General features: G+C 47.0%; 1 protein-coding gene across 1 annotated transcript; it reads left to right on the top strand.

Annotated features, from left to right (window-relative positions):
- LOC308136956 (acyl-coenzyme A thioesterase 1-like) lies at nucleotides 1-26,892 on the top strand (the record flags this gene model as incomplete). The annotated part of the gene is made up of 11 exons (XM_080505512.1): nucleotides 1-196; nucleotides 278-377; nucleotides 3,760-3,950; nucleotides 4,037-4,206; nucleotides 5,521-5,640; nucleotides 13,643-13,725; nucleotides 17,129-17,216; nucleotides 18,515-18,595; nucleotides 24,963-25,104; nucleotides 25,183-25,279; nucleotides 26,817-26,892. 11 exons carry the CDS (start codon nucleotides 1-3, stop codon nucleotides 26,890-26,892), a joined length of 1,344 nt encoding a protein of 447 aa, XP_080361638.1.

Genomic DNA, 26,892 nt, shown 5'->3' with positions numbered 1-26,892 from the left:
ATGGACGAGAAGCATTGTTGTGTCCAGTTGTTGGTGAATCCGTCCAGGGGACTCGTGGACGAGCAGTTTGTCATCCTGGTCCAGAATACAAGCCCTTGTTCCCAGCTGACCCTTCACTCCTTGCACCAGTGTGACGACGGTCACAGTTGGGATGCGTTCGCTCACTACATGTCTGATGCCGCCGGCAATGTGAACGGTACAACTTTCTCCACGTGGCCTTTAATGAAGGGAAGTCGAGTAGAAAGTGTTGTCTAAACCTTGTTCCTGTCCACTTCAGTGTCCAAGGACTGCAGCCTGGGTGGGACCTATTGTGGGATTGAACCCATGGGTTTACTGTGGAGCCTCAGACCAGTTCCAGGCAGCCAACCTGGACTCAGGTAGACCCCCCCCCCCCCCCCCCCCCCCCCCCCCCCGGGCTGAATGTGTGCAGGTGACATTAACCAGGACTGAATCTTTTATTAGTAAGATAAGAAAAGATAAGATGATCCTTTATTCATGTCACAAGTGGAGAAATGTACAGTGTTACAGCGGCATAACAGGATAGCAGAAGAAAACTATGTATCACACAGTGAAAAAACTAAAAATTAGATAAAAATATAGTCAAAGAAAGTATATTAAAAAAATTGTCAAAAATAGCCAGAAGTAGTCTGTATAGACTGTATGGACACTATCATGCCCACAGTGCATATAAAGATTATATAAATTATTATTTCAATGCAATCAAGTTAGAATACAAAAATAAAAATATAATCAGGTGGTGACGACATCTTATGACATTATTATTGCACAGAGGTGGTAATGAATTGTCCAGTTTGTGGGTGTGTTGGTGATCTACTGGGAGCAACTTGGTTAAAGAGTCTGACTGCAGCAAGTAGGAAGGACCTGCGGTATCTCGACTTCAGACAGACACCGCAAGTCTGTCACTGAAAGAGCTGTTCAGTGCTGTAACAGTACAATGCAGGGGGTGGGAGACGTTCTCTATCAGGGAAGCTAGTTTCCTCATCATCCTCCTGCCTCCCACCACCTCCACAGGGTCCAGGGGCAGCCCAGGACAGAGGTGCCCTTCTTCACCAGTTTGTTCAGTCTGTTCCTATCTGCAGCTGTGGTGCTGCTGCTCCAGCAGACCACTCTGTAAAAGATGGCTGATGACTCCACAGAGTCACAAAAGATCCTCAGGAGTGCTCCTTGCACTCCAAAGGACCTGAGTCTCCTCAGCAGGCGAAGTCTGCTCTGGCCTTTTTTGCAGAGAGTGTGTGTGTTATCATTCCAGTCCAGGTTATTGTCCAGGTGAACACCCAGGTACTTATGAGAGTGCACTATCTCAATGTCCTTTACCGGAATGTTCATCGGTGTGGGAGAAGTGTGCCTCTGCCTGCGAAGGTCCACCACCAGCTCTTTAGTTCTTACTGCATTGATCTGGAGGCATTTCCGCTGGCACCAGTCCACAAAGTCCAGGTTGAGTTCTCTGTTCTCCTCCTTGTCCCCAAGAACTTCTACAGGTGACAGTTGATCATGTTGTGGGAGAAGTCTGCAGTTTACAGGGTGCAAAGGAAAGGAGCCGCTGTGGGGCCGCTGTACTGCAGAGGACCAGGCCAGAGACACAGTCCTGTGTCCTCACAAACTGGCTGGTTGGTAATGTAGTCCAGGAGCCATGATGAGAGGTGCAGGTCTACTCCTGTGTGTTGCAGCTTGCCCCTCAGGAGCCTGGGCTGTGTGGTGTTTAAAGGCACTGGAGAAATCATAGAACATGATCATCACAGTACTCCCAGCTCTCGCCAGGTGAGAGAGAGAGAATGCTGCACGAGGTAGATGACGGTATCCTCCACCACGATGCCTGGCTGGTAGGCAAGCTGCAGCTGGTCCATTGATGAGCTCACCAGGGGGTGCAGACGGTGAAGGACCAACCTCTCCAGGGTTTTCATCAGGTGTGATGTCAGAGCCACCGGCCTGTAGCGGTTGAAGTCCTTGGGGCGGGAGATCTTTGGCACCGGTATCACACAGGATGTCTTCCAAAGCCCTGGTACTTTTTCCAGCTCAAGGGGTCATGTTGAACATGTGCCCCATAACCCCACAGGGCTGGTCTGCACAGGTTTTAAGGAGCCTGGAGCTGATGCTGTTCACCTGGGTTGTTGTGAAGGACGGGCTGGAGCAGGGGGCTGTGTGCTAGTAGTTGTGAGAGTGCGGATGTGGCTGACAGGGGTGGGGGGAGGGGGGCAGGCGGTGGTGGTCGTTGTTGCAGCAGGATGGAATTCAAATCTGTTAAAGAAAGTGTTTAGATCATTCACCCACTCCTGATCCCTAACCAGTTCAGTGTTGGAGTCCTTATAACCCAAGATAGTTTTCAGATCACGCCAGACTCCACTGACATTCTGCTGCTGCAGCTGTTCCTCCATCTTCCTCCTGTAGCTGCGCTTCCCCTCCCCGATGTTCCACCTCAGCTCTCTCTGCACAATCTTTATCTCCTCCCAGTCTCCTGACTTAAAAGCCTTCTTTTTGTCCTTGAGGAGGGCCTTTATTTCAGGGGTATATCACGGTTTGCTGTTGGAAAAACAGTGTACAGTTTTTGTGGATACCATGTAATCCTCATAGAAGTTAATATAGTGTGTAATGCCGTTTGGGAGACTGTCAATGTCTTCCCTGTGGTCCTCACTGAACACTTCCCTCGCAGTTGTCTCAAAACAGTCCCCGGGAGCCTCTTCTGAGTCGTCAGACCATCTTTTAATGTTGCGGGTCACAGCTGGTTGTCTGTGTACCAGAGGTTTGTACACAGGAAGGAGGTGCGCCAGGTTGTGATCTAATCATCCAAGGGGGGGTAGAGGAGATTAGGTGTATGCCTCCTTAGTGTTGGCATAGAAAATGTCTAGTATTGTCTCTGGAGTGGCAGGTGACATATTCTTTGAAGGTGGGCAGAGTCGAAGAAGGAGAGGCATGATTAAAGTCCCCCGTGATAAGGAAGAGAGCCTGCGGTGTGTCTGCAGTCTGTTTGTAGGTGAATGCAGGACATCACACACTGAGCTGGGAGTAGCAGAGGGGGGAACGTACGCAGTTATTGCGATAAAGTGCGAGAATTCCTCCGGCAGATAGGCTGCCTCATGCTCATGCTAACAGCAAGCAGTTCAATGTCCTTCCAGCCGAGTTGTTCTTTAATAGTGATGTGCCCTGGATTATACCATCTATCATTCACAAACATTGCCAGCCCTCTTCCTTTCCTCTTACCACTCTCCTTTGTCCTGTCTGCCCGCATCAGCTGAAAACCATCCAACGTAACATTTGAGTCTGGTGCTAGCTCTGTGAACCAGGTCTCCATGAACAGCATCAGGCTACATTGCTGATACTCCCTCTGATGCCGGGTTAGCAGTGCTAGCTCGTCCATCTTATTGGGATCTTACATTCCCGGTGACAACTGATGGTAGGATGGGTTTAAAATGTCTTCTCTTGTTGTGGCACTTTACCCCGGCACGGCATCCCCATCTCCTTCTCCTCAGCCTGCAGGGAACATTGGGTCTGATGCCGGAGACCTTTGCGGTCACATGTGGCCAGCAGAGTTAATAATAGCAGAAAAAACAGATTAAATTCAATCAGAGTAGTGTCCATCTTGTGGCAGATGATTCTGATCTTAAATCCATGAAAAAGAACAGGTTTAGGAGAAGGAAAAAATGTAAAAACAAGGAAAAACCCAGTGACGGGCAAGAGCTGCTGTAACATACGGCTACTTGGGTGGCGCACGTACATGATATTAACTGTCTGCTCACGGCTCAGGATGCGGAAGAAGAACGTGGAACTGCCCATGGTGGTCACAGTGTCGGTGTACCAGGGCCACAGGAAAGAGGGCTTTGCAGATCAGGTACCTCTTGCCAGTGTGGTGGTGGAGCGCTGGTACATGGCCCCTGGGGTCCACAGGATCCCGGTCACAGAGGGTGGACTCACTGCGACCCTCTTCCTGCCCACAGGTACGACCAGAAGAAAGTCAAGACGTCATCAAATATCACTTTCTCTTCTTATCATGTACATCAGTGATATGTTGGCTTGTGTGTAGGACCTGGACCTTTTCCTGCTGTTCTGGACCTTTGGGGGGGTGGGGGGCAGTTGGTGGAGTATCGTGCAGCGCTGCTGGCCTCACACGGTATAGCTGCTCTGGCTCTGGACTACCTCACAGCAAAAATCATTATGAAAATGGGAAAGCATGTGAGCTACACATATTTTGAGGTAATTAATTACTGGGACTTCCACACAATGGAGCCTGTTGACTTCTTATCCCCCTGTGAAAATTCTGTAAAGTAGTGAAAAATCCTCAAAGAAGGGAGGAAAACAGTTGGCCCTTTTACCAGAAAATACAATGACTTGTACATTGAACACAAAAAAGCCTTTTCCCAGTGTGCAACAGGTTTGGATTAGCTATGGGCCCATTTATGCCTCGCGTTAACCTGCGTTTCAGGTGATCCACCAGTCTGAGTTATACAGTCTTCCCAACTCTTCAATCAAACTATGGAAAAGAACATGGAAGTCCGTGTCTGGAGGTCTGCAGAGATCCAGAGCCTTCTCGTGGCCAAGGCAGGGACACCGTCCAGCAGCAGCTGGATGACTCATGGCTGCACCCCGGGCCATTGAGCTGAAGTGATGTAGAGGCAGTAACACGACCTGAGCTCAAGTGGTTCGCCAGGAACTCATGATACAGATCTGTGTAAACGGTCTGGGTCAGAGCTCACCTCGTGATCAGATCACCTGAAATGCATGTTAACACCTGGTGTAAACGAGCCCGAAGGTAAACTGAAATGATACCAAGGTCAGGAGGTGAAAAACCTAAAGACCTTTTGACCCTTTACCCAAAACTTTACCTATAAGTAGGTGTCTATATGTAGGTGTCTTGTTTCTTGATTCATCAGTTGAGGAGATGGAGCTTGACACACTAAGATGAATGTTGAAGCCACTGGCACTGATTTCTGCCACATTCCAGTGAAAGTTTGGGCCTTTAATGATTGTTACAGACGACAATATTCTCCACAACTTGTATCTCAGCTGAGACGTTCACACTCCATCTCAGTTGGTGTGAAGAAGAGGGTCATCAAGTTATTCAGGTTGTAGATTAGGTCAAATTGAAGAATCTGGATCAGAACAATATTTATTCTGTCCTGAGATGCTACTGACTAATGAGCTTCCTCTGATAAGCTGAGCTGGCATCCAACTCCGGGTTTGTGTGTGTGTTTCTGTAACAATAAAACCTGTAATTGCTGCCAGCAGTTCATTGACCTTACCAGTGAAGATAAGCAACAGCTTGATAAGGGCAGTGGAATCTGGACTGGTCTGACAAAGTTTGAATATGTGAAGCATTAATTTGTAGCAGCAGTGTTGAAAGTGACATCCAGTAGTCGTTTCTTACAAACAAATACTACTGAACACTGAGCAGGATGCTTCAGTAGTAGTAGGGTCAAAAGTCTCTCAGACCAGCAGCTTGCTTGTTTGAATAACATTCTATGTGGCCTGACAAGAAGACTTGATTAAGTTCTTGTTTTCTGACTGCAGACTGCCTACAAGTACCTGCAGGAGCATCCTCAGATCCTCGGGAGCAGGATCGCCATGTTGGGATTTTCCTTTGGCACCAGTGTGGTGCTCAGAATGGCAGTTTACTCCGAGGTTATGAAGGTAACTACAGAGCAAACCTACTGTCCTGGTGTGAGCCCTCATCACAGAAAACCTCCTGCCATGATTGACACACAACATATATGTCAGTCACTGTCTTAAATCAAACCAGGGGCAGATCTACTGGGGTGGCTTAAGCCTGGGACTACAGGGTTTTTAGAATCTTCACCCATCAAGAGAGACACACTTGATGATCACAAAAGACAGATGACACAAGATCTTTCTCTTCTGATCTGGTAGTGTGTGTTCTGAACTACCGATCTCACTTCTATAAAACTATATATATATAGGTCTATGTTCTTCACATTCAATATACCAAATCTTGTGTAGTCAAACATGACTTCAGTGTAAAACACAGCCTGTAGAAAATAAACATGATTCCACAAATCAACCTGGGGCCTACATTACCACTCAGGATGTTCTTTTATCGAGGTAACTTCAGGATTAACCCTGGGTTTTCTGTACTGCGAAGCAGATTCCCTTCTTACCGGTATAAATCACCTCAGTGCTCTGATGTTTAACTCCAGAGCAGAGAATGAAGCCACTGTCTACTGACCAGTCAGATCTCTTGGAAAATGACCTGAGTATTTTTACAATATCCTGATTGGTGCGAGGATTGTCCTGCCCACTTGGACCACTCAGCGCAGCGGAGTTTAGAGCGATCTTTATGACATAATAAAATTAATCCTGGTCATTGAGGCTTTGAAGGATGTTTTTATTCTTGTTAATGACTTGTTCCAAGTCTGTTTGGCTCCAATAATGGTCACGTCTAACAGAACTACACAAACGTTAGTTTATGGAGCGCACATCTACTCTGCCGTCAAGGTAACGAATTCATATCGTATAATCTGATGAAGTCAGGCAAGTGTGAAACTTTCTGTTTGGCTGCAGCAGCAGTGTTGCTCTCAGCCTGGTTGACTTTCGTTCCGGTACTCATGACGTCACGCCCCCCACTGCTCGGCTCCTCCAGCAGGACACAATACAGGATTTATCCTCAAATATTGAACATGTTCATAATCTACGATCTGTCCTTCAGAGACCTTCTGAGCAGATCAGACTGGACAAAATCACTCTGAACACTCCCCACACCACAGGAAAATCAGACCAGATTTGTATTTGCAGACATCCGACAATCAGGCCTGATGATCGGGGGGGAATCGGGACTAAAATGGACTTGATTGTTCTGTCGTGTTTGCCGGCCGTGAGGGTGGCATGAGCCACCCAAAAAGAAAGCCTTGCTCCCTCTGCTACCACAGTGTTTGTTTTTGGATCCTGTGAAGAGGGTTCAGGATGATGATTTACAACGGAAATAAAAGGTTGTGACCTTTGTTCTGTCATAGTGGTATTTCTTTAATCCTTTACAAATATTTTTGTGACTCAGAGTGACACAGCTGAACATGGAAACACTGGCTGTGGTAACATGGGCCATGAGCAGTCAGGTTAAATATTCTCTTTTGTTGGATCAAATTGACCTTGTTCCATTGAAATTATTGTCCAGAGTAATTGTATCCTGCAAGGTTGTATACCTGTGTTTATGATGATAATGCATTCCTCATAAACTGCTCATTGAATTGCTTCCTGAGGGCAGGACCCAATGCTGCCACCAACACCTCATCTCTTCTGTGTTTTGGTTTCTAATGGACACAAGCTTGATCAGTGGGCAGAGTCGCCACGTCTCACTGACACTTCCCAGCCCAAACACAGGATAAAACCTCCCAAATCACAATCTCTGCTGAAATTGATAAATTCATCAAATTTTTACATGTGTAGTAAAGAACATGTCATGACCACAAAGTTTCACAGCTGCACTAAATGCCCAAAGAAAACTGAAGGACAAGTAGGCTTTCGTGCCACCCAAGAAAAATGGATTGTTCAGCCTTTCAGAGACTATCAGACTATCAATGGTGGCTTCAGGTGCAGTGAACTTTGTGCCACCTTGGTCTGGTGCCATGAGATTAGACTAGAGTAGTTTCAGATGCTGTGATGTGTATATTTTAACGGCTTTCACCAGATAACAGATGCTTTGAGGTCAGTTTTGCATTGTCTTGTGTCGGCTCAGGTTGTAAAACGGGTCCTGGACAATGACCACACATCCTGATAGGATGTTACGCTCGCTCATACCTTATATGGAAGTTCCATCAGGACCATTTGGACCTCTATAAAATAATACAGATCCTACACTCAGTAGAGGAAGCAGATTGGCAGCACTAACTCCCGGGTTGAAGCTTCACCTGTATTTTTTATGCTAAACTACTTGTGCATTAAATCCTTTTCTACACAAGCAAGAAAACATCACCAAACTCTTTTTTCATCTCTTTGACACACCTGTTTTTGTTTACTTCATAACCTGGCACCCGAACAGGGACAAGGGTTTGTTGTTTACCACACAGGTAAAGCAGATGCTTTCATATCAATACAAAAGACATGGTGAAATGAGTAAAGACACAGCCTGTCGTGACCCTGGCTCAAGGTGGGGGGATGGGGAAGCCACATAAAACCAGATAGTCACTTGTTATTTACTTTTCTCTCTCTCCAACATGGATCACAGTGTTTCAACAAAGAAAAAACTCTCGCCAAAATTGCCAACTTGTTTTATGGACTTTCTGAAAAAATGTGTGCGTTGGTTGGTTTGGGTTATTCGGGGGAATCCAAAGCCATGGACCTTGGGAATGCTTTCACTGGGGAAGTTGGTGTAATCTTCTTTCTCTTGAAATTCAAAAATTAGATTTTTCACTTTGTTGCCATGTTATTCCAACAATATTTGTAAATGTTTTCTCAGAATATATCCATAATGGTAGTACAGTGGTTAGCGCTCTCGCCTCAGAAGGTCCTGGTTCAATTACCAGCCCAGCCTTTACAGTGTGGAGATTGCATGTTCCCCCCCTGTCGGTGCCTGGGTTTCTTCCAGGTACTCCCGTTTCCTCTCACAGTCCAAAAACATGTGATGTTAATTGGTGACCCTAAATTGTCCCTGAGTGTCAATGTCTGTGTGTTTGTCCTGTGATGGACTCGTGTCCTCACCACATGCCAATCGAAGACAAACTGAGTCACACGTCAGACGTTTCCCGGGTAAACAGGGTCTGTGTCAGTTGCTGGGGAACAGGGCAATCTGACGACAAATGGACAATAATACAGACAATACATGCAAGGCTAAAGAGAGAGGATACATGCGAGACATGTGGGACCTGTGGCTTCTTCAAAACCAACAATCAAAGAAGCATCTCATAGCACAGTAGTCTAATGTTTGTATTCATCCATCCATCCATCCATTTTCTGCCGCTTATCCAGGCCGGGTCGCGGAGGCAGTAGTCTGAGCAGAGTTGCCCAGACTTCCCTCACCCCAGACTCTTCCTCCAGCTCTTCCGGTGGCACCCCAAGGCGTTCCCAGGTCATAGAGAGACATAGTCCCTCCAGCGTGTCCTGGGTCTGCCCCGAGGCCTCCTACCGGAAGGACATGATGGAACACCTCCCTGGGGAGGCGTCCGGGGGGCATCCGAAATAGATGCCCGAGCCCCCTCAGCTGGCTCCTCTCGATGTGGAGGAGCAGCGGCTCTACTCCGAGCTCCTCCCTGGTGACTGAACTCCTCCCCCTATCTCTAAGGGTGACTGAGCTCCTCACCCTATCTCTAAGGGTGACTGAGCTCCTCACCCTATCTCTAAGGGTGACTGAGCTCCTCCTCCCTATCTCTAAGGGTGACTGAGCTCCTCACCCTATCTCTAAGGGTGACTGAGCTCCTCACCCTATCTCTAAGGGTACGCCCAGCCACCCTACGGAGGAAGCTCATTTCAGCTGCTTGTATCCGGGATCTCGTTCTTTCGGTCATGACCCATAGTTCATGACCATAGGTGAGGGTAGGAACGAAGATCGACCGGTAAATCAAGAGCTTCGCTTTTTGGCTCAGCTCCTTCTTCACCACGACGGACCGATACAACGTCCGCATGACTGCAGACGCTGCACCGATCCACCTGTCGATCTCACACTCCATCTTTCCCCCACTCGTGAACAAGACCCCAAGATACTTGAACTCCTCCACCTGTGACAAGGGCACTCCACCGACCTGGAGGGGGCAAGACACCTTTTTCCGGTCGAGAACCATGGCCTCGGATTTAGAGGTGCTGATCTTCATCCCAGCTGCTTCACACTCGGCTGCGAACCGCGTCAGTGCACGCTGGAGATCCAGGTTTGATGGAGCCAACATAACCACGTCATCTGCAAATAGCAGAGATGAGATCCTGTGGTCCCCAAACTGGACCCTCTCCGGCCCCCGGCTGTGCCTAGAAATTCTGTCCATATATATGATGAACAGAATTGGTGATAAAGGACACCCCTGCCGGAGGCCAACGTGCACTGGGAACAGGTCCGACTTACTGCCGGCAATGTGAACCAGACTCCTACTCCGGGAATACAAGGACCGAACAGCCCTTAACAAAGGGCCCCGGACTCCATACTCCCAATGAAAACCGCATTGTTCCTCTTGGATCCGAGGTTCGACTAACGGTACCTCCTCTCCAGTACCTTGGAGTAGACTTTCCCGGGGAGGCTGAGGAGTGTGATCCCTCTGTAGTTGGAACACACCCTCCGATCCCCCTTCTTAAAGAGAGGGACCACCACCCCGGTCTGCCAGTCCAGAGGTACTGTCCCCGCCCGCCACGCGATGTTGCAGAGACGAGTCAGCCACGACAGTCCCTGCACATCCAGAGACTTAAGGAACTCTGGGCGAATCTCATCCACTCCCGGTGCCTTGCCACCGAGGAGCTTCACAACAACCTCGGTGACTTCAGCTTGGGAAATGGACGAGTCCACCTCTGAGAACCCAGTCTCTGCTTCCTCAATGGAAGACGTGGTGGTGGGATTGAGGAGGTCCTCGAAGTATTCCTTCCACCGCCCGACAATGTCCCCAGTTGAGGTCAACAGCTCCCCACATCCACTGTAAACAGTGTTGGTGGAGAACTGCTTCCCCCGCCTGAGGCGCCGGACGGTTTGCCAGAATTTCCTCGAGGCCGACCGAAAGTCCTCCTCCATGGCCTCTCCGAACTCCTCCCAGACCCGAGTTTTTGCCTCCACCACAGCCCGGGCTGCAGCTCGCTTGGCCTGCCGGTACCTGTCGATTGCCTCGGGAGTTCTATGAGCTAACAGTGCCCGATAGGACTCCTTCTTCAGCTTGACGGCATCCCTTACTTCCGGTTGCCACAACTGGGTTCGGGGATTGTCGCCACGACAGGCGCCAGAGACTCTGCGGCCACAGCTCTGAGCAGCGGCTTCGACAATGGAAGTGGAGAACATGGTCCACTCGGACTCAATGTCTCCAACCTCCCTCGGGATCTGTGAGAAACTCTCCCGGAGGTGGGAGTTGAAAACTGCGCAGACGGAGGGCTCGGCCAGATGTTCCCAGCAGACCCTCATAACACGTTTGGGCCTGCCGAGTCTATCCGGCCTCCTCCCAGTCCAGCGCATCCAACTCACCACCAGGTGGTGATCAGTTGACAGCTCTGCCCCTCTCTTTACCCGAGTGTCCAAGACACGCGGCCGGAGATCCGATGACACGACCACAAAGTCTATCATTGACCTCCGGCCTCGGGTGTCCTGGTGCCACGTGCACTTATGGACACCCCTGTGCTCGAACATGGTGTTCGTTATGGACAAGCTGTGACTGGCACAGAAGTCCAATAACAGAACACCGCTCGGGTTCAGATCGGGGAGGCCGTTCCTCCCAATCACCCCCTTCCAAGTCTCACTGTCATTGGCCACGTGGGCGTTGAAGTCCCCCAGGAGAACAATGGAGTCCCCAGTTGGAGCACTATCCAGCACCCCTCCCAGGGACTCCAAGAAGGTTGGGTACTCTGAGCTGCTGTTCGGTGCATAGGCCGAGACAACAGTCAGAGACCTGTCCCCTACTCGAAGGCGTAGGGACGCAACCCTCTCGTTCACCGGGGTGAACTCCAACACATGGCGGCTGAGCTGTGGGGCAATAAGTTAGCCCACTCCAGCCCACCGCCTTACACCGCAGGCAACTCCAGAGAAGTGGAGTGTCCAGCCCCTGTGGAGGAGCTGGGTTCCAGAGTCCAAGCTGTGAGTGGAGGTGAGCCCGACTATATCTAGACGGTATCTCTCAGCCTCCCTCACAAGCTCGGGCTCCTTCCCCCCCAGCGAGGTCACATTCCATGTCCCAAAAGCCAGAGTCCGTGTCCGGGGATCGGGTCGTCGAGGCCCCTGCCGTCGACTGCCACCCAATCCACACTGCACCCGACCCCTACGGCAGCCTCTGTGGGTGGTGGGCACACAGGAAGATGAGGAGGAGGGGCCCGCGTCGTCCCTTCGGCCTGAGCTCGGCTGAGTCCCGCGGGCAAGAACGCGGCCACCAGGCGCTCGCATTCGAGCCTCAACCCCGGGCCTGGCTCCAGGGTGTGGCCCCGGCTGCGCCAAACCGGGTGACGTCACTTCTCTCCTCTGGTGTATGTTCATAGGGATCTTCTGAACTGCTTTTGGTCTGACCCGTCACCTCGGACCTGTTTGCCTTGGGAGACCCTACTGGGGGGCATAAAGCCCCCCGACAACATAGCTCCGAGGGTCATTCAGGTGCTCAAACTCCCCCACCACGATTAGGTAGCAGTTCAAGGGGGAGTATACATATACTGTGTATTCATACACAGTATATGTATATCTGAATGGAATGATATTCTTGGTTCAGAAAAAATCTTTTCAGAACCAGTGAGGAGCGACCCAGTAAGAGTGACACCCTGTACTGAGCGGACACATCACTATGCACCGACACATACTTAACTGTTAACAACCTGCCGAACGTGGACAATGGACCAGATTGGGTTGTGGGTGATACACGATTGTATCCATACTTGCACTCCTGGTTCTCTTCCTGAACGTTCCATAACGTAACGTAACGATCCAGAAACTATCACCCACTTCTGCTGCCCAGCGTTCTCCACCTTTCCTCAAGTAGCTTATGTTTCACTTCAGGAGTTCTGAGCCTCTGGCTCTTTTTGATTTTAAATTGTGATTGTTCAGACGGGGAGACGGAGGATCTGCTCACACAAGAACCCAGTAGCTCTGGAACATGAGCAGTCAGGAGAGCACAGGTCGGGCCTCAGGGGGCGGAGCCAAGTACACAGGATGGAGGACGATTTGATGTCACTCGTACTCTGCGCTCACAAAAAGTTTGACTTTCCCTTCACAGCAGAGGACATAAGACCCGGGGGCCAAAACCCACCAAGAGGCTCCAACCTGCTCCCACCAAGCAAGGAGCTTATATAGGGTTTATAACAGTTTTATTTTGACATTTCATGGAATTTTGCACCAGAATGTTTCATTAAAATTGACTTTATGTTGAGATTGTAATCGTTTTCAGTTCTAACTGTTTGATCTTGTAAAACCATAAACAATTTCTTTCCATACAATGTGACCACAACAAAGAAAAACTTTGAAGTGCCAATTTAAAGGTTATTACAGCAATATTCTACCAGTCTGGTCACTCAGGATGACACTGGACTGTATGTGGTCCCTGAAGTACATTAAATCTTTTTTAATAATTATCTTGTATGCATGTGTATATGTATTTATATTGAATACATCTTGTATTGATTCAGTTATGTGCTTTTAAATAACCATAAAATATTTGGTCTTTGGTTCATTCAATATCAACTGGTCCAACAATTTGTCCTTGTGACCCGTCCCTCCAAAGAGAGGACATCTGTCTTCAGGAGAGACTTGCCCTTGGATCTTAGGGTGTCCCTACATCACAGGTTTTACTGCATCTCAATTTTACTTTTCTGATCACTTCATCCAGTGCTCCTGTAAACATGAAATTGATCTCTCCATTGGAAAGAATTCACATTGACTGATAGTAACCATGTAACACAGTTCACGATCATGATGATCTCTGTTCTCTATGCTCCTTGTTTTTGTGTCATTTTTATGGTCATTTGTTGTAAAACAGACTGACCAGGCTTGTGTCACCTGCTATGTAAATGTTTAAGTGTGTGTTTCTCTCAGCTCCGGTGTGTGGTGTGTGTCAGCGGGAGTCATGTGCAGGCGGTTGACAAAGATTTGGAAGGAATGCTGGGCTCCCTCAACGTGTAAGTAAATGTATTAATGAGATCATGAAGAGAGCTACCAATGCCTGTATTAATATATTCTATTATTTTTATTTTTCACCAAGACTTAGCCAGTAGTCAACTTTGGCCTGTTGTCCCTATTTTTATCCCCCGCCGTAGCCGATAGGCCCCGAAGGGGGATCTTGAAACAGTCTCCGTACGTCCGTACGTCCGTCCGTTCGAACGTTTCTACCTATATCTCGGCAACCCCTGGGCCCACAGTGACCAAACTTCACATGTGGATACATCTCAGAGGGGGAAGGGATACTATGGTGACCTTGACCTAATTTGCATATTAAGTAGGTCACAGGGTCACGAAGTGCTTAAAAACACATTTTGGGCTCTGGAGGCCTAGGTTTTTGAGCTAGGGCTCTGAAATACACACACCTACTAGTACTCTGGGGACACCCTCCAGCATACCAAGTGACCTGACCTTGACCTTGACCTTGAAGATTGGTAGGGTCTGAAGTTTGCTCGTCATGGTTGCAAAATTACGGAGCCCCTCTGGTGACATTGGTGGAAAAAAAATTATTAAGGCGTGGAACGAGATAAATAAGTCGTGGCCACGCGTTATTAAACTGCCGTCAAGTGAGCCGGCACTCAATTTTAACTGCGCCAAAACAGAATCCTTCATAGGTTTACACTCAATTTCACTTCAGTGCAATACTAGGCATACTCCTTTGTTGCTACAAGAAATATGAAAGAATATTACTGTAGGAATTTGGAGAAAAGTACTCTTAAACTTGAATCTGTTGGTTGAAAATAATGATCTCTCGCCTGTTTTCAAAATGCAATAAAAAGGAATCTTTCATAGGTTTATGCCTGATTCCACTTCAAGGCAATACTATACATACTCTTTTGTTACTGCAAGCAATATCAAAGAATATTACTGTAGGGATTTGGAGTAAAGTACTCTTAAACTTGGAGAAAATTAACGAAAATAATGATTTCTCACACCTGTTTTCAAATTCCAATTAAAAAAGATTCTTCATAGGTTTATGCCTGATTTCACTTCAGTGCAATACTAGATATAGTCCTTTACCAGTACCAGTAAGATCAAAGAATATTACTGTAGAAATTTGGAGAAAAGTAATGTCAAACTTGGATCTGTTGGTCGAAAATAATGGTCTTGTCTTCATTAATTTGCTCCAAGTTTAAAAGTACTTTTCTCCAAATTTCTAAAGTGATATTCTTTGATGCTGCTTGTAGTAGTAAAGGAGTATGTCTAGTACTGCCTGAAGTGGAATCAGGCATAAACCTATTAAGGATTCCATTTTATTGCAGTTTGAAATTAGATGAGACCATCATTTTCGATCAACACATCCAAGTTTAAGAGTACTTTTCTCCAAATTTCTACAGTAATATTCTTTCATATTTTTTGTACTAACAAAGGAGTATGCCTAGTATTGCGCTGAAGTGAAATTGGGTGTAAACCTATGAAGGATTCCGTTTTATTGCATTTTGAAATCAGACCATCTGTCTTTCTGTCAGCATTGCGGCCGTACGCTGACCTGTGTTTTACCGTAAAGGCGTTAATAAAAGCGCAGTTAAAAATGAGTGCCGGCTCACTTGACGGCAGTTTAATAATGCGTGGCCACGACTTATTTATCTCGTTCCCACGCCTTAATAACGCGTGGCCACAGCTTATTTATCTCGTTCCCACGCCTTAATAACGCGTGGCCACGACTTATTTATCTCGTTCCCACGCCTTAATAACGCGTGGCCACGACTTATTTATCTCGTTCCCACGCCTTAATAACGCGTGGCCACGACTTATTTATCTCGTTCCCACGCCTCAATAACGCGTGGCCACGACTTATTTATCTCGTTCCCACGCCTTAATAACGCGTGGCCACGCGATTAAGCATTAATTTTTCTTTTACCAATGTCACCAGAGGGGCTCCGTAAAAAATACATGTATTTTCATATAAACATTTCTCCTCATTTCTCAGCAGTTCCTGGGCCCACAGTCACCAAACTTCACACATGGACACTCCACCTGGGGAGAAGGGGCACCATGGTGACCATGACCTAATTTGCATATCAGGTCACAGGGTCACTAAGTGCATAAAAACACCTTTTGGGCTCTGGAGACGTATTTTGACATAGCTTATGAAGAAGACCTTTCAGATTCTACATAATGATCTACAAGGACCCATGGAACACCCTCTAGTGTACCAAGTGTGCTGCCTTAGAGCTGGCTTTGTGAGAAAATATAAAGCCCTCCGGCGGGGGATTAGCCCAGCAACGTCCTTCTTTTTAATATTTGATACCAACAACAAATGGCCACTGGCCGATCCTTTCGGTTTACATGTTCTCACTGTGTGAGGGTGGGTTTCTTCCCACAGTCCAAAAACAAGCGTGAGGTTTCTTGGTGACCCTGAATGGCCCCGAGGTGTGAATGAGAATGAGTCCGTCTCTGTATGTGTGAGCAGTGTGATGGACTGGCCAGTTGTCCAGGTGGAACCTGCTCTCACCTATAGACACCTGAGATGGACTCCAGCAGTCCTGAACAGGGTTGAGCAGTACAGCAGATGGACGATGAACAATGAATAACTTGAACATGACTTGTCTTAAGAAACCTCATTTTGTCATGAATTGTTTATTTGAAAGAAGGCTCTGAGCTTCTTCTGGTGTCCAAATTGACTGAGCATCTCCATACCTCGGCCCCTAAACTTACTAAATTACTATGGACACTGTCCATAAATGCAGCCTCAACTCATGATTGTCCCTCCGCTGTACAGTTGGGTTTGTATGTGATGCCTTTTACGATGTGGCTTTCTGTTCTTACCCAACAACTCAACTTTATCAAGCAATTACAGTTTTATACAGTGAAACCTCTGATGTAGGGACGCCCTAAAATCCAAAGGCAAATGTCCCCTGAAGACAGATGTCATCTCTTCAGAGGGACATGTCATGAGGACAAATTGTAGAACCAGTTGATATTGAATGAACCACATCCCAAATATGTTATGGAAGAAACATACTTATATATGTAAAGTGAAACTTCAGCTTAAGAGGAGTCCAGCGCAGCACCACGCTGCAGGAGAAGGTGATTCTGCAAATATTCGGATTAAACAGGTCCAGCCTAAGTAAAACCTGTCCAGTGTCTGAATTTGGGACGTTGTTCATTTATTAAGGTGTTTTAACACTTTGAAACTTGTCAATGCTCAACGATGTGTCTGCTCTTATCGGGTCCGCTCGTCAGAGGCTTTACAGTAGAGGCAAGTTCTAAAGGGTTTATGTACATTTCCGTGCCTCTGTTCACCTTTTTAATGGTGTATCAAATACAAATTGTTAGATGTATCCTTTGAACATTACTATCAACAGAAGAAGTTTTACTGGTGTATGATTATTGTTTATCCGTCTTGTTTTGTCCATTCAGGAGTAACACTCGTGTTACTGAGAACAACGAGATAATCTGGCGAGGTCTAGTACTGCCCATCCCCACGGACCCCCTAAAGAAGGTGGATGTGAGTATTTCCAGTGTCACGACCTCTCAGTTTTCATTTTTACGCCAACAAAGCAAGTCGACTCAAAACAAAACTTTTCTGAAATGAAAATGAAGAAAATAAAATGCTTCAAACTGACGTGTAACCGGGGGTTTAGTTCCCTCAGTGGTAAAGTGGTGCCATCTTCTCAGTCTCCATGGATTTCTAAGTATCCAGACTCCTACCGGTTTCTCGCTGGAAAACCAAGCACATCACAAAAACTATGTAAGCAAAGCAGAGAGCAACCGTCTATGTTGTGAATTCTGCTGGAACAAAACTCAGTGGCTGAGGCCGTTAAAACCTACCCAGGTATTTGAAAAAAACGGAGATATTTCTATGCATTTGGGCTAGGAATGCTAGGAATGGGACTATTTTCAGAGAGTTTAGCGAGGAGTTGGACGCAACTTGACGGAGGTGTGAATCACCTGCTATGGCAGAGAAGCTACTGTTCATTGTTTTGATGCTGTTGGCAGCGCTGTTTTCCTTGGCGGACTGGCATTTTAAAATGGTGACGTCTGGCAGCAGAGCAGCGCCTCGCTGTACAACAGCTTTGCAAACATCAATGTTGCTGTTGCTTTACCATGTTTTCAGCGTAAAATACGTCCAAACAGCGACATGTTGCCATGGAAAGTTGGATAGCACAGTGCTACTATGCTAGTCTGCTGGCTGGCTGCAAATGGTGGAATGGATTTCCTGACTCATTACTTCACGTCTCATTGAGACCCTCCTCTGTTCAGGAAATCCAGTCCACATTTTGAAGCCAGCAAGCAGAGCAGCAGCAGGGAAACACTGTGGGGTCATTTCAGCAAGGGTAAAGCAGACAAGGCTTCATGGATCGGAAATCTCTGCAGGTTGGATCAGAAATTACCAATTTATGAATTATCGGAAACGATGTCGATACTGGATCGGATCAGCCCCATCCCTAATTTGGGCCATGCAGTTATAGCTACGACTCACCACAAACAATGACTTCTGAAAATTCTGGCCACATTGGAGATCTGGATCAACTCTGTGTCTCTGTTTGCATCTAAAAGGGGAAAGGTGGATATTTACATCACAATTTGTGACATGTTTTTTGCAGGATTCTGATTGGCTATCAGGGCTTCATGCGATACTGCCCCCTACCGGTTTGGCTGCTCATAGCAGCTCTGAACCAGGCATATATTTGGGATTGTGTCAATGATGATTTTTTTGTAAATGCAGAGGGGGAAATATCATGTTTTTGTGAAATCCTGGGGATGTGTAAATGTGGCCTATAAAAACGTTGTTTGTGTCTGCAGGTTGGACGACTGCAGTGTCCTTTGTTGGTGATTGTTGCTGAAGACGATCAGAACTTGGCTGCCCAAGAGTCTGCAAATGATGTAAGTTTGTTGATCCAATTTGGTTAGACAAGGTAACAGGTGTAGTCTTATGAGTAAATCATGGCAAATGACCCTAAACCCTTCAGCTGTTTGGCTAACTGATTGTCCATGAAGTTCTCCTTAGCACCATCAACCAGTGCATAATCCAGCAGAGTCTAGGTCATGAAAAAAGGATTCTGGTTCACTGTCATCTCTGGGGGCAATTAGTTATTGCTTGGCTCAGCAGTGACCCCTTAAATATTGGGAAACCTACCCCTCTTTCTGGACAATGGGCGAGGAAGCAGAGAGCGAGCTGAAAAACAAACCATGAGTAACAACACTGACTGTCGGAGTGCTACGGTTCAGCGTTGAATGAAGACTGAAGGCAGGTTAAGTAGAGAGGCCTGTACACACACACACACATGCACGGCTGACCACGGCCACCTGAAAGAAAGCGTGGAAGAGAGAAACTCCACAATCAAAGCAAACAGTACCTTTATGAGGCTGCAGAAGTGCAGGGCGCCACACCTTGTCACCTGCCTTGATGGCCCTCTTCTTTCTGTTGAGCGTGGCCCTGATGGCCTTTGTTACCCACAGCATGTTATTGGCATTTCAAAGGACCATTCTGGTTGTGAACATGGATTCCAAACAGAAGGAAACATTCTGAGATGCACTCTGTAAGAATGTTTATGTCCCCTACATGTCTTTTTGAGTGCGTGGCCAGCCTTTCACCTCAAAGCACCCGGGATTATTTCCAGAGCCGCATCAGACCATCTCTTGATGGTCTGAGTTGTTGATGGCTGGCTCCTAACCAGAAGCACATAACAGGGTCTGAGGTGGACCAGGTTGTGACCTGACATGTCCAGAGAGGTGAGTTAGGAGCTATATGCCTCCTTAATGTTGGTATACAGCAGGTCAGGAGTTCTCTCTGTTGGAACAGCTCACATACTGAGTGAAGGTGTCTTGTGTAGAGGCCAAGGTGACGTGGTTGAATTTACCTGAGACAATGATGAAGACAGTCTGGTTTTGAATTTGCTACCGGGCTATTGTAGAGTAGTGTTGGGCCACTCAACCTCATGGAAGGGGGAGGGGGGACCACGTTTTGAGAACAAAGAGACCACATGGTCAGAACTGGAAAAGTCGCCATTGGTCATGTGATCACCCCCGGATCCCCCCCGTCCAAGGTGCAATACTGGAGGCCAACGGCAGGGGGAGCCCGAGAGCTCCCTCACCAGCTGGAATGTCGGGGCGGACCCTCCCTCAGGATTGGTCCACATGACCCAGAGCCGGCTGGAAACCCGAAACCAAAACAAAAGGTATAAAAAACCCCCGCGGGGGTGATTTCTTCCTCTTCCAAGTCGAACGTGGTCCAAGCCGGACGCACCTCTTCGCACGGAGAGAAAGTACTGCATGTGTTAACGCTGACCGGGCCCTGGAGTTCCACACCTGGCCGGACGAGCCGAGAACCACCGTGGAACTACTTCCGTTTTTCCTTTTTCCTTTTTCTCTTCTTCACCGGAGTCCGAGTGTGCAGCTGGCAGCGCACACTCCTCCCGCATGCAGACCTGAAGCCGCTTCTTCTCCCCCTCCTCAAAAGAAGCGCTTGATCCTCCTCGGATCATCCTGTGGACTTTTCCTGTCCACAGACCAGTTGAGCTTGTTTACCTGGGACGCCAGAGAAAACAAGCTCGCAGCCGGGAAATCAACGGACTTTCCCCGCCGCAGCACGTTCACCCTCGTCAAACTGAGTAAGGCTTAGAGTCTGGGCAGGCAATGAGAATAACGTGACTGTAATATTGCTGTGTGTTTTATTATTGTGTTGAAGTCAGGGACGCCGATCCCTGTTTCCAACCAATCTGTGTCTGCGCGTTGGATTCACATCCACGCGAACCTCCACTCTCTCTCTCTCTCTCGCTCTGTCTCTGTCTAGATCCTGCACATTCCCATAACTGGACTGGTGGAAAGCTGCACAGCTCCACACGGCGGGACTGTGTAGTTGGACAAATCTGTCCTCCTTTCTCCCCCTCCTTCTTCTCCTTCCTCTCTCCTCTCCTCACTAAACGATTGCGTTAAAGCAGCAACAGCTGTCCCCCATGCGCTTCTGTGACCGTGTGTAGTTCACTGTCCCTGGGATTTCTCACCACGAGCCCCCAGGCGCGCTCCGAGCAGGCTCACGAGCCGTGCACGAGCACAGTGACGTCACGCCGTCCAGAAAGAGTGCGCCGAGCGCCTCTGGTGGCCGCGTTGGTGATTGCAATCTCTTGAGAGACCGCCACTCGGTGGACAAGTCGAGTCATTGCATTCTCCCTCCGTGCGCCGCCGCACCCCTAGTGGTCGTTCCGGTTACTGCCTCGAACTAGACGCCTGCCGCCACCTGGTGTCTGTTCGAGGTCATTACACCCACACACACTGACCCTCCAACGCCTGCCGCCACCTGGTGGACGTTCGAGGTCCTTGCACCCACACACACTGACCCGCCAAGGTCCGCCGCCACCTGCTGGACACTTGTGGTCATTACACCCACACTTAGGCTTCCACACACACACACACACACACACACACACACACACACACACACACTCGTTCTTTGTACATAGTGTTTGCTGTTTAATAGATTAGAGCTCCGTGTTTGATTGTTTATTACTTAATTGTGTTGTTTTAATAAATAATTTATGAATTATTTTTGAATAAATACTTTTTGTTAATAAACACATTTTAACTGAATTGATCGATTCTTGGTAATCATTGTGTATTTATTGTTGACAATTCACTGGTTTGTAACAGTCTGTGCTCGAATCTCACACCTTCCTTGTTATTTAATATTGTTATATTTACACAGAAATATTAACTAACTTAAATAACCTTTTGACAAACGAGACTGAAATTTGGTATTAGCTATTTCCAGCTTAGCTGGTGATGCCCCGATTCAATTATTATTTGATAAATAATCAATTTATTCAAATTAATAATTTTTCATTAATAAATTATTTTTGATAATTTATTAACTTTTGAGTAATTACTCAATTACTGTAGGAGTTGCTGATGAGTAACTAACCGTTTACTTCATTAGTAATTCCAATTTTTCCTGAATTACTTTCAGTAATCTATTACTTTCAGTAATCCATTACTTACAGTAATTATTAATGCTAATTACCAACCATACATCCCAACAGTAGATTATGTTTCGGGGAAGGGGGTTAGCAGAAGGAGAACATAAACAGCCATGTTATGATAAGTGAAAACTCACGTGGTAAATAATTTGGTCTGAGTCCATCAGCAAGCAGTTCAGTGTCCGAGCTGCAGATCTGTTCTTCTTCTATGTGCACTAATGATCCTCGCAGGATTACAGCAGTGGTTACTAATGAGCGGGGCGAGGCCATGCCTAGTGATGGTAACATTCTCATCAGGAATGTCAGAATGCAGCTATATCTCACATTGGACTTTTCCACCAGAAAGAACCAGGAGCTTGTTCAGGACCGGTGCCAGGGCCAGTTCTTAAATGAGCACCGCCAAAGAACCGATTCTTTTTTCATTGTCAACGGAGTCAAGTGAAAGCCACGTCATTGCATCACTCCAAAAGATTGTACGTCACTGATTTCGCTAATGTAGCACTCGTACAGGAACTAGGAGGCAGACTGCATTCATCGGTTTCATCCGGGACGAAGACGAAAAAACATTGTGTGTCCTCGTCGCTCTATTGTGTTTATTCATGTCATTCTTGCTTTAGTCCAGAGCCCCGGAGTGGCCAGAGAGAGAAAAAAAAATACAGAAAAGAACAATGTGTGAATGAGCTGGGGCTTATATTTCAACATTTGGGCATTTCATAGTGAATTTCTGCTCCTTTCACTTTATTTCTGAACATGTCTAAATCCCTCCTGATGGCCACGGCCTTTCCTGAAGGCCACACCCCCCCCTGACGGCCACATCCTATCCTGGAGGCCACACCATCTTCCGAAGGCCACACCCCATCCTGAAGACCACACCCTCGCCAGAAGGCCACATCCCCTCTCGAAGGCCACACCCTCTCCTGAAGGCCCACTGCTGCTCTGCCTTCATATCCAGTGTCTGGGTGTTTTTGCTCACGCGCAGTCAGCTCCCCAATATGAAAATCATTTCAGTAAAAAGGCAGATCAGTATGCTGCTTTTGACGGAACTGTGCAATGCTAAATGCTATATGCTATATGTATGTCCACAGTGCATTAGTGAATTGATTCAGTGCTGCAACGCTCTCTAGCTAGTTGGTGGATTAACAGGCAGAATGACAGCACTATGGACGGTAAAGACATTTTCACAACTTTATTTTGAGGAAAAACAGCAGCTTTTAAAAGATGGGAGACCAAAACCTGAGCTACCACACCTTCAGCAAAGCAAAGCTCAGAACATTGTTCCTGTCACTTTGGGGAGCAGATGCTCTGCAGGAGTGGTTTCAGAACCACAGACGCTCTGCAAGAGTGGTTTCCGCAGCACAGATAGTTCTGCAGGAGTGGTTTCAGAACCACAGACAGTTCTTCAGGAGTGGTTTCAGAACCACAGACGCTCTGCAAGAGTGGTTTCCGCAGCACAGACAGTTCTGCAGGAGTGGTTTCAGAACCACAGACAGTTCTTCAGGAGTGGTTTCAGAACCACAGACGCTCTGCAAGAGTGGTTTCCGCAGCACAGACAGTTCTGCAGGAGTGGTTTCAGTACAACAGACAGTTCTTCAGGAGTGGTTTCAGTATCACAGACAGTTCTGCAAGAGTGGTTTCAGAACCACAGACAGTTCTGCAGGAGTGGTTTCAGAACCACAGACAGTTCTGCAGGAGTGGTTTCAGAACCACAGACAGTTCTTCAGGAGTGGTTTCAGAACCACAGACAGTTCTTCAGGAGTGGTTTCAGAACCACAGACAGTTCTTCAGGAGTGGTTTCAGTATCACAGACAGTTCTGCAGGAGTGGTTTCAGAACCACAGACAGCTCTGCAGGAGTGGTTTCAGAACCACAGACAGTTCTTCAGGAGTGGTTTCAGAACCACAGACAGTTCTTCAGGAGTGGTTTCAGTATCACAGACAGTTCTGCAGGAGTGGTTTCAGAACCACAGACAGTTCTTCAGGAGTGGTTTCAGAACCACAGACAGCTCTGCCATCAGAGTGGTTTTCATTTTTTCTATGTTTCCAACATAAACAACGGATGTGCTGCAATGTCGTGAGATCTATCTTGTTGGGGGAGTCTGGAGACTGGTATTGAGTAATTAAGTTTCTTTAATGGTGTTTTATGATCTTGATTTTGTTAGATTAACGCTTGCCAGCTGGGCATTATGGGAGTTGCGTCTTTATTTGGGGTTATATTAGGCTCGTTAGTGTTGGTAATGATTGTGTTGTGTTGTGTTTTTGTTGCTTAGTTCGTGTAGTTAGTTAGTTGATCTAGTTTAATTTAATATTTGTAAGTTAGCAACCAAAAGTGAAGAGGGTTTTGTGTGTCATGCCACCCTGCCAGGGTGTTCCTGTTTGGTGAATCAAAAATAAATACCTCTATTATTTGCATTTGGTATGAGGAGAAAAGATCATTCTTATTTGTTAATCTCGGCCTGAGGGCAATGAGCCAACAACCTCTACTGGCTTCATCCATGTTGCGCTTGGATGAGCACGCTATTGAAAAATATATTGTCCAATTACAAATTTGTTGCCATTGACTTAGGTCACAGTATGACTTAAGGTCCTTGCATACTCCCTTTTTGAACCCATAAGAACAAGAAGAAAATACTGTAGTGACGTTAAGGAGCTGCCAAACTCGCAGGCCACGCCCCCTCACCACAGGCCACGCCCCCTCACAGCAGCCACACGTCTGTGAAGCGGCGCTTTACCTTTTTAACAGCACAGTTTATTTCTCGCCTCCAGTGCTTTCTGAAATACATTTCTCTGAAAAATAAAAGACAGTTTTTGTCCGAGGTGCGATGTTGGTCTGGTTTTAACTGCAGGAGCTGACAGCTTTGAGTGATGCGTTCAGTGCATCATGTAAGTATTATTCAAACATGTTAACGAGTTGTGGGGCTCACACAGTAGCGAACTTACAAGGTAAATATGATTAAAATATGAATGACAGTCAGTAGTGAGCTGGATCCTGCATTCGCAGCAGAGCGGCTCTTATGCAGTTCAGCCAGGATGGTTGGTACCGCCGAACTGAATATCTTCAGCCAGAAGGAGCTGGCCGAAGGAAATGACGTCATTTTGTTTGGTAGGAACCCGCACTGCCAAACATTCTTCTTGTTCTAATGGAGTACGAATCGGTCTTTTCTGTTCTAACTATATTGAAAGACCACTCTCAAACAATTTGGACAGCGTGGCGATCAAAGGCAGTTTTTTAAGGAAAATGTTTTTCCGGTCCAGCTTGATGGATTGATTTCCTGTCTTCCAGGTGAAGGAGATGATGGAGCGAGCGGGGAACAGCCATCTGCTGACCGTCCTGTCGTACCCTGACGCAGGCCACCTGATTGAACCCCCGTACTCACCACATGTTCGATCCAGCAAATTCAAACCAGTCGGCACAAATGAGACGGGTAGGTCCTCTTTGATCATCTCGATGAGCTGTGGGCTGAAGATAACCTGGATCTGACTGCTGTTTCTTCTGTGTGAAGTGATGCTTCTGTTGGGCGGAGAACCGGTGGCTCATTCCCGAGCTCAAGAGGACTCCTGGAAGAAGCTGCTGGTCTTTCTCAGGGTGAATTTGTTGAGGTGAACTGGACCTGTTGCAATGTCCATTTCCCACCTTTAATTGGGCCAAACTTGATGTTATAAAGAGAGTCTGTGGGTTTAGCTTCAGAACTGCTCAAATATGTTGACGCAGTGGATGCTGAGCTGTAGCTGTATGAGCTGTAGTTGCTGAAGCATGACCCTCAGTCTCAGACACATCATATTTTACAATTTAATTCAGTATTGATCAATCTGGAAACCATGATTCCTGTAGCTTATTCCTCATGGCAAACAGTTGATGGGAGTTATTAATGATGCAGATCTGCTGGACCACAATATAAAACCAGCAGTGTTAATTTAGTTTCTTCTTCCAGAGACTAAACAGAAAAATTAGACCAAGAAGAAAAGAGAAATTTTGGGGGATATTGAAAAGGATCAAATGTGTAGCAGGCTTATACAAACACCCCGGTGGCCCTTTATCCTGACAGGGCTGCTCACTGTTCTGAAGTTATGTTGCTGCTTTGACATGTTTATTGTTGCCTTGACGATGACATACCACGTGACAACAATGGAAGTTGCGACATGCAGGGATGTGACATAAAATCCAGGCTGCATTGTCAGTAAATTCAAGTAAAATACAGAGTTCACTTATCCTGTGCAAATGCGCTGCAGGAAACAGACGTGGGTTGTAATTCACAAATGACCATAGGTCTCTAGGTAATAGCAATCCCATGCAAACAGGACATTCGCCTGCACTCACTGGTTTGAAAGCACCCAAAGTGCAGATTGTTCTATATAGCACAACTTCTTGTGTTTGTTGAATTAATCCTAGGTTGAATAAAGCCTCTGACCTATGAATGTACCACAAACTTTTGTTTTTATAATTAAAATGAATAACTTTTGTATGAATTATCAATAAAATGGATAGATACTGACACATCAAGTGTTTCTGGTTGTTTGAGAGAAACTGAATGTTTGAGTTCATGACAGTGTGTAAAGACTGTCTCTGTCATACATTCATTGGTTCCACCGGAGATTCACAAGTTTCTGGAGGTTACAGGATACATTTGGGTCCTTTAGCACCAAACAGTCAGCTGTTTCTACTCAGAGGTCCTCACCGTCCAACCTGCTCAACAACAAGGCAGAATCTCTGTTTTCAACTGCTTTGCTTTCCTTTAACTCTATCTAGCTTTACTGCTAACTGCTTTACTGCTGACACACCTGTGGCAGAGAGGTGAGGCAGTGACCCTGATTCCCCTCAGGTGCACTGCCTCACCTTTCAGCCCATGAAGGAGGAGCTGTGCAGAGACGCAGAGAGACAGGCGAGAGTGAACACCAGACATACAGCAGAGCTGAAAGAGGCAGCAGTATCTGAGTTTTGTTTTTTCTTTAATAAAATAATGTTTTTTGGAACCTCTGTCTCCTCTGTGGGAGAACCTGATGGTAGCGTGCATTGACGGCCACAGTGGCTCCTCGTCGGACCCACAGGGTGCGGAGGAGCGTCCCGGGAGCAGCTGCTATCCCGAAGACAGCTGAGGAAATGTTGGCTCAGCTGCTTGTTCACTTCACCCGACTGCAGCGGGAACGCCGAGGAGGACCAGGAGCTGATGGAGGCTCTCCTGCTGCAGAAGGGGAGGCAGGCCCGCCTCGTCTAG

This window comes from Blennius ocellaris (assembly GCF_963422515.1).
Source record: "Blennius ocellaris genome assembly, chromosome: 11".
Classification (NCBI taxonomy): domain Eukaryota; kingdom Metazoa; phylum Chordata; class Actinopteri; order Blenniiformes; family Blenniidae; genus Blennius; species Blennius ocellaris.
This window is presented reverse-complemented; position numbering and strand designations above follow the sequence as displayed.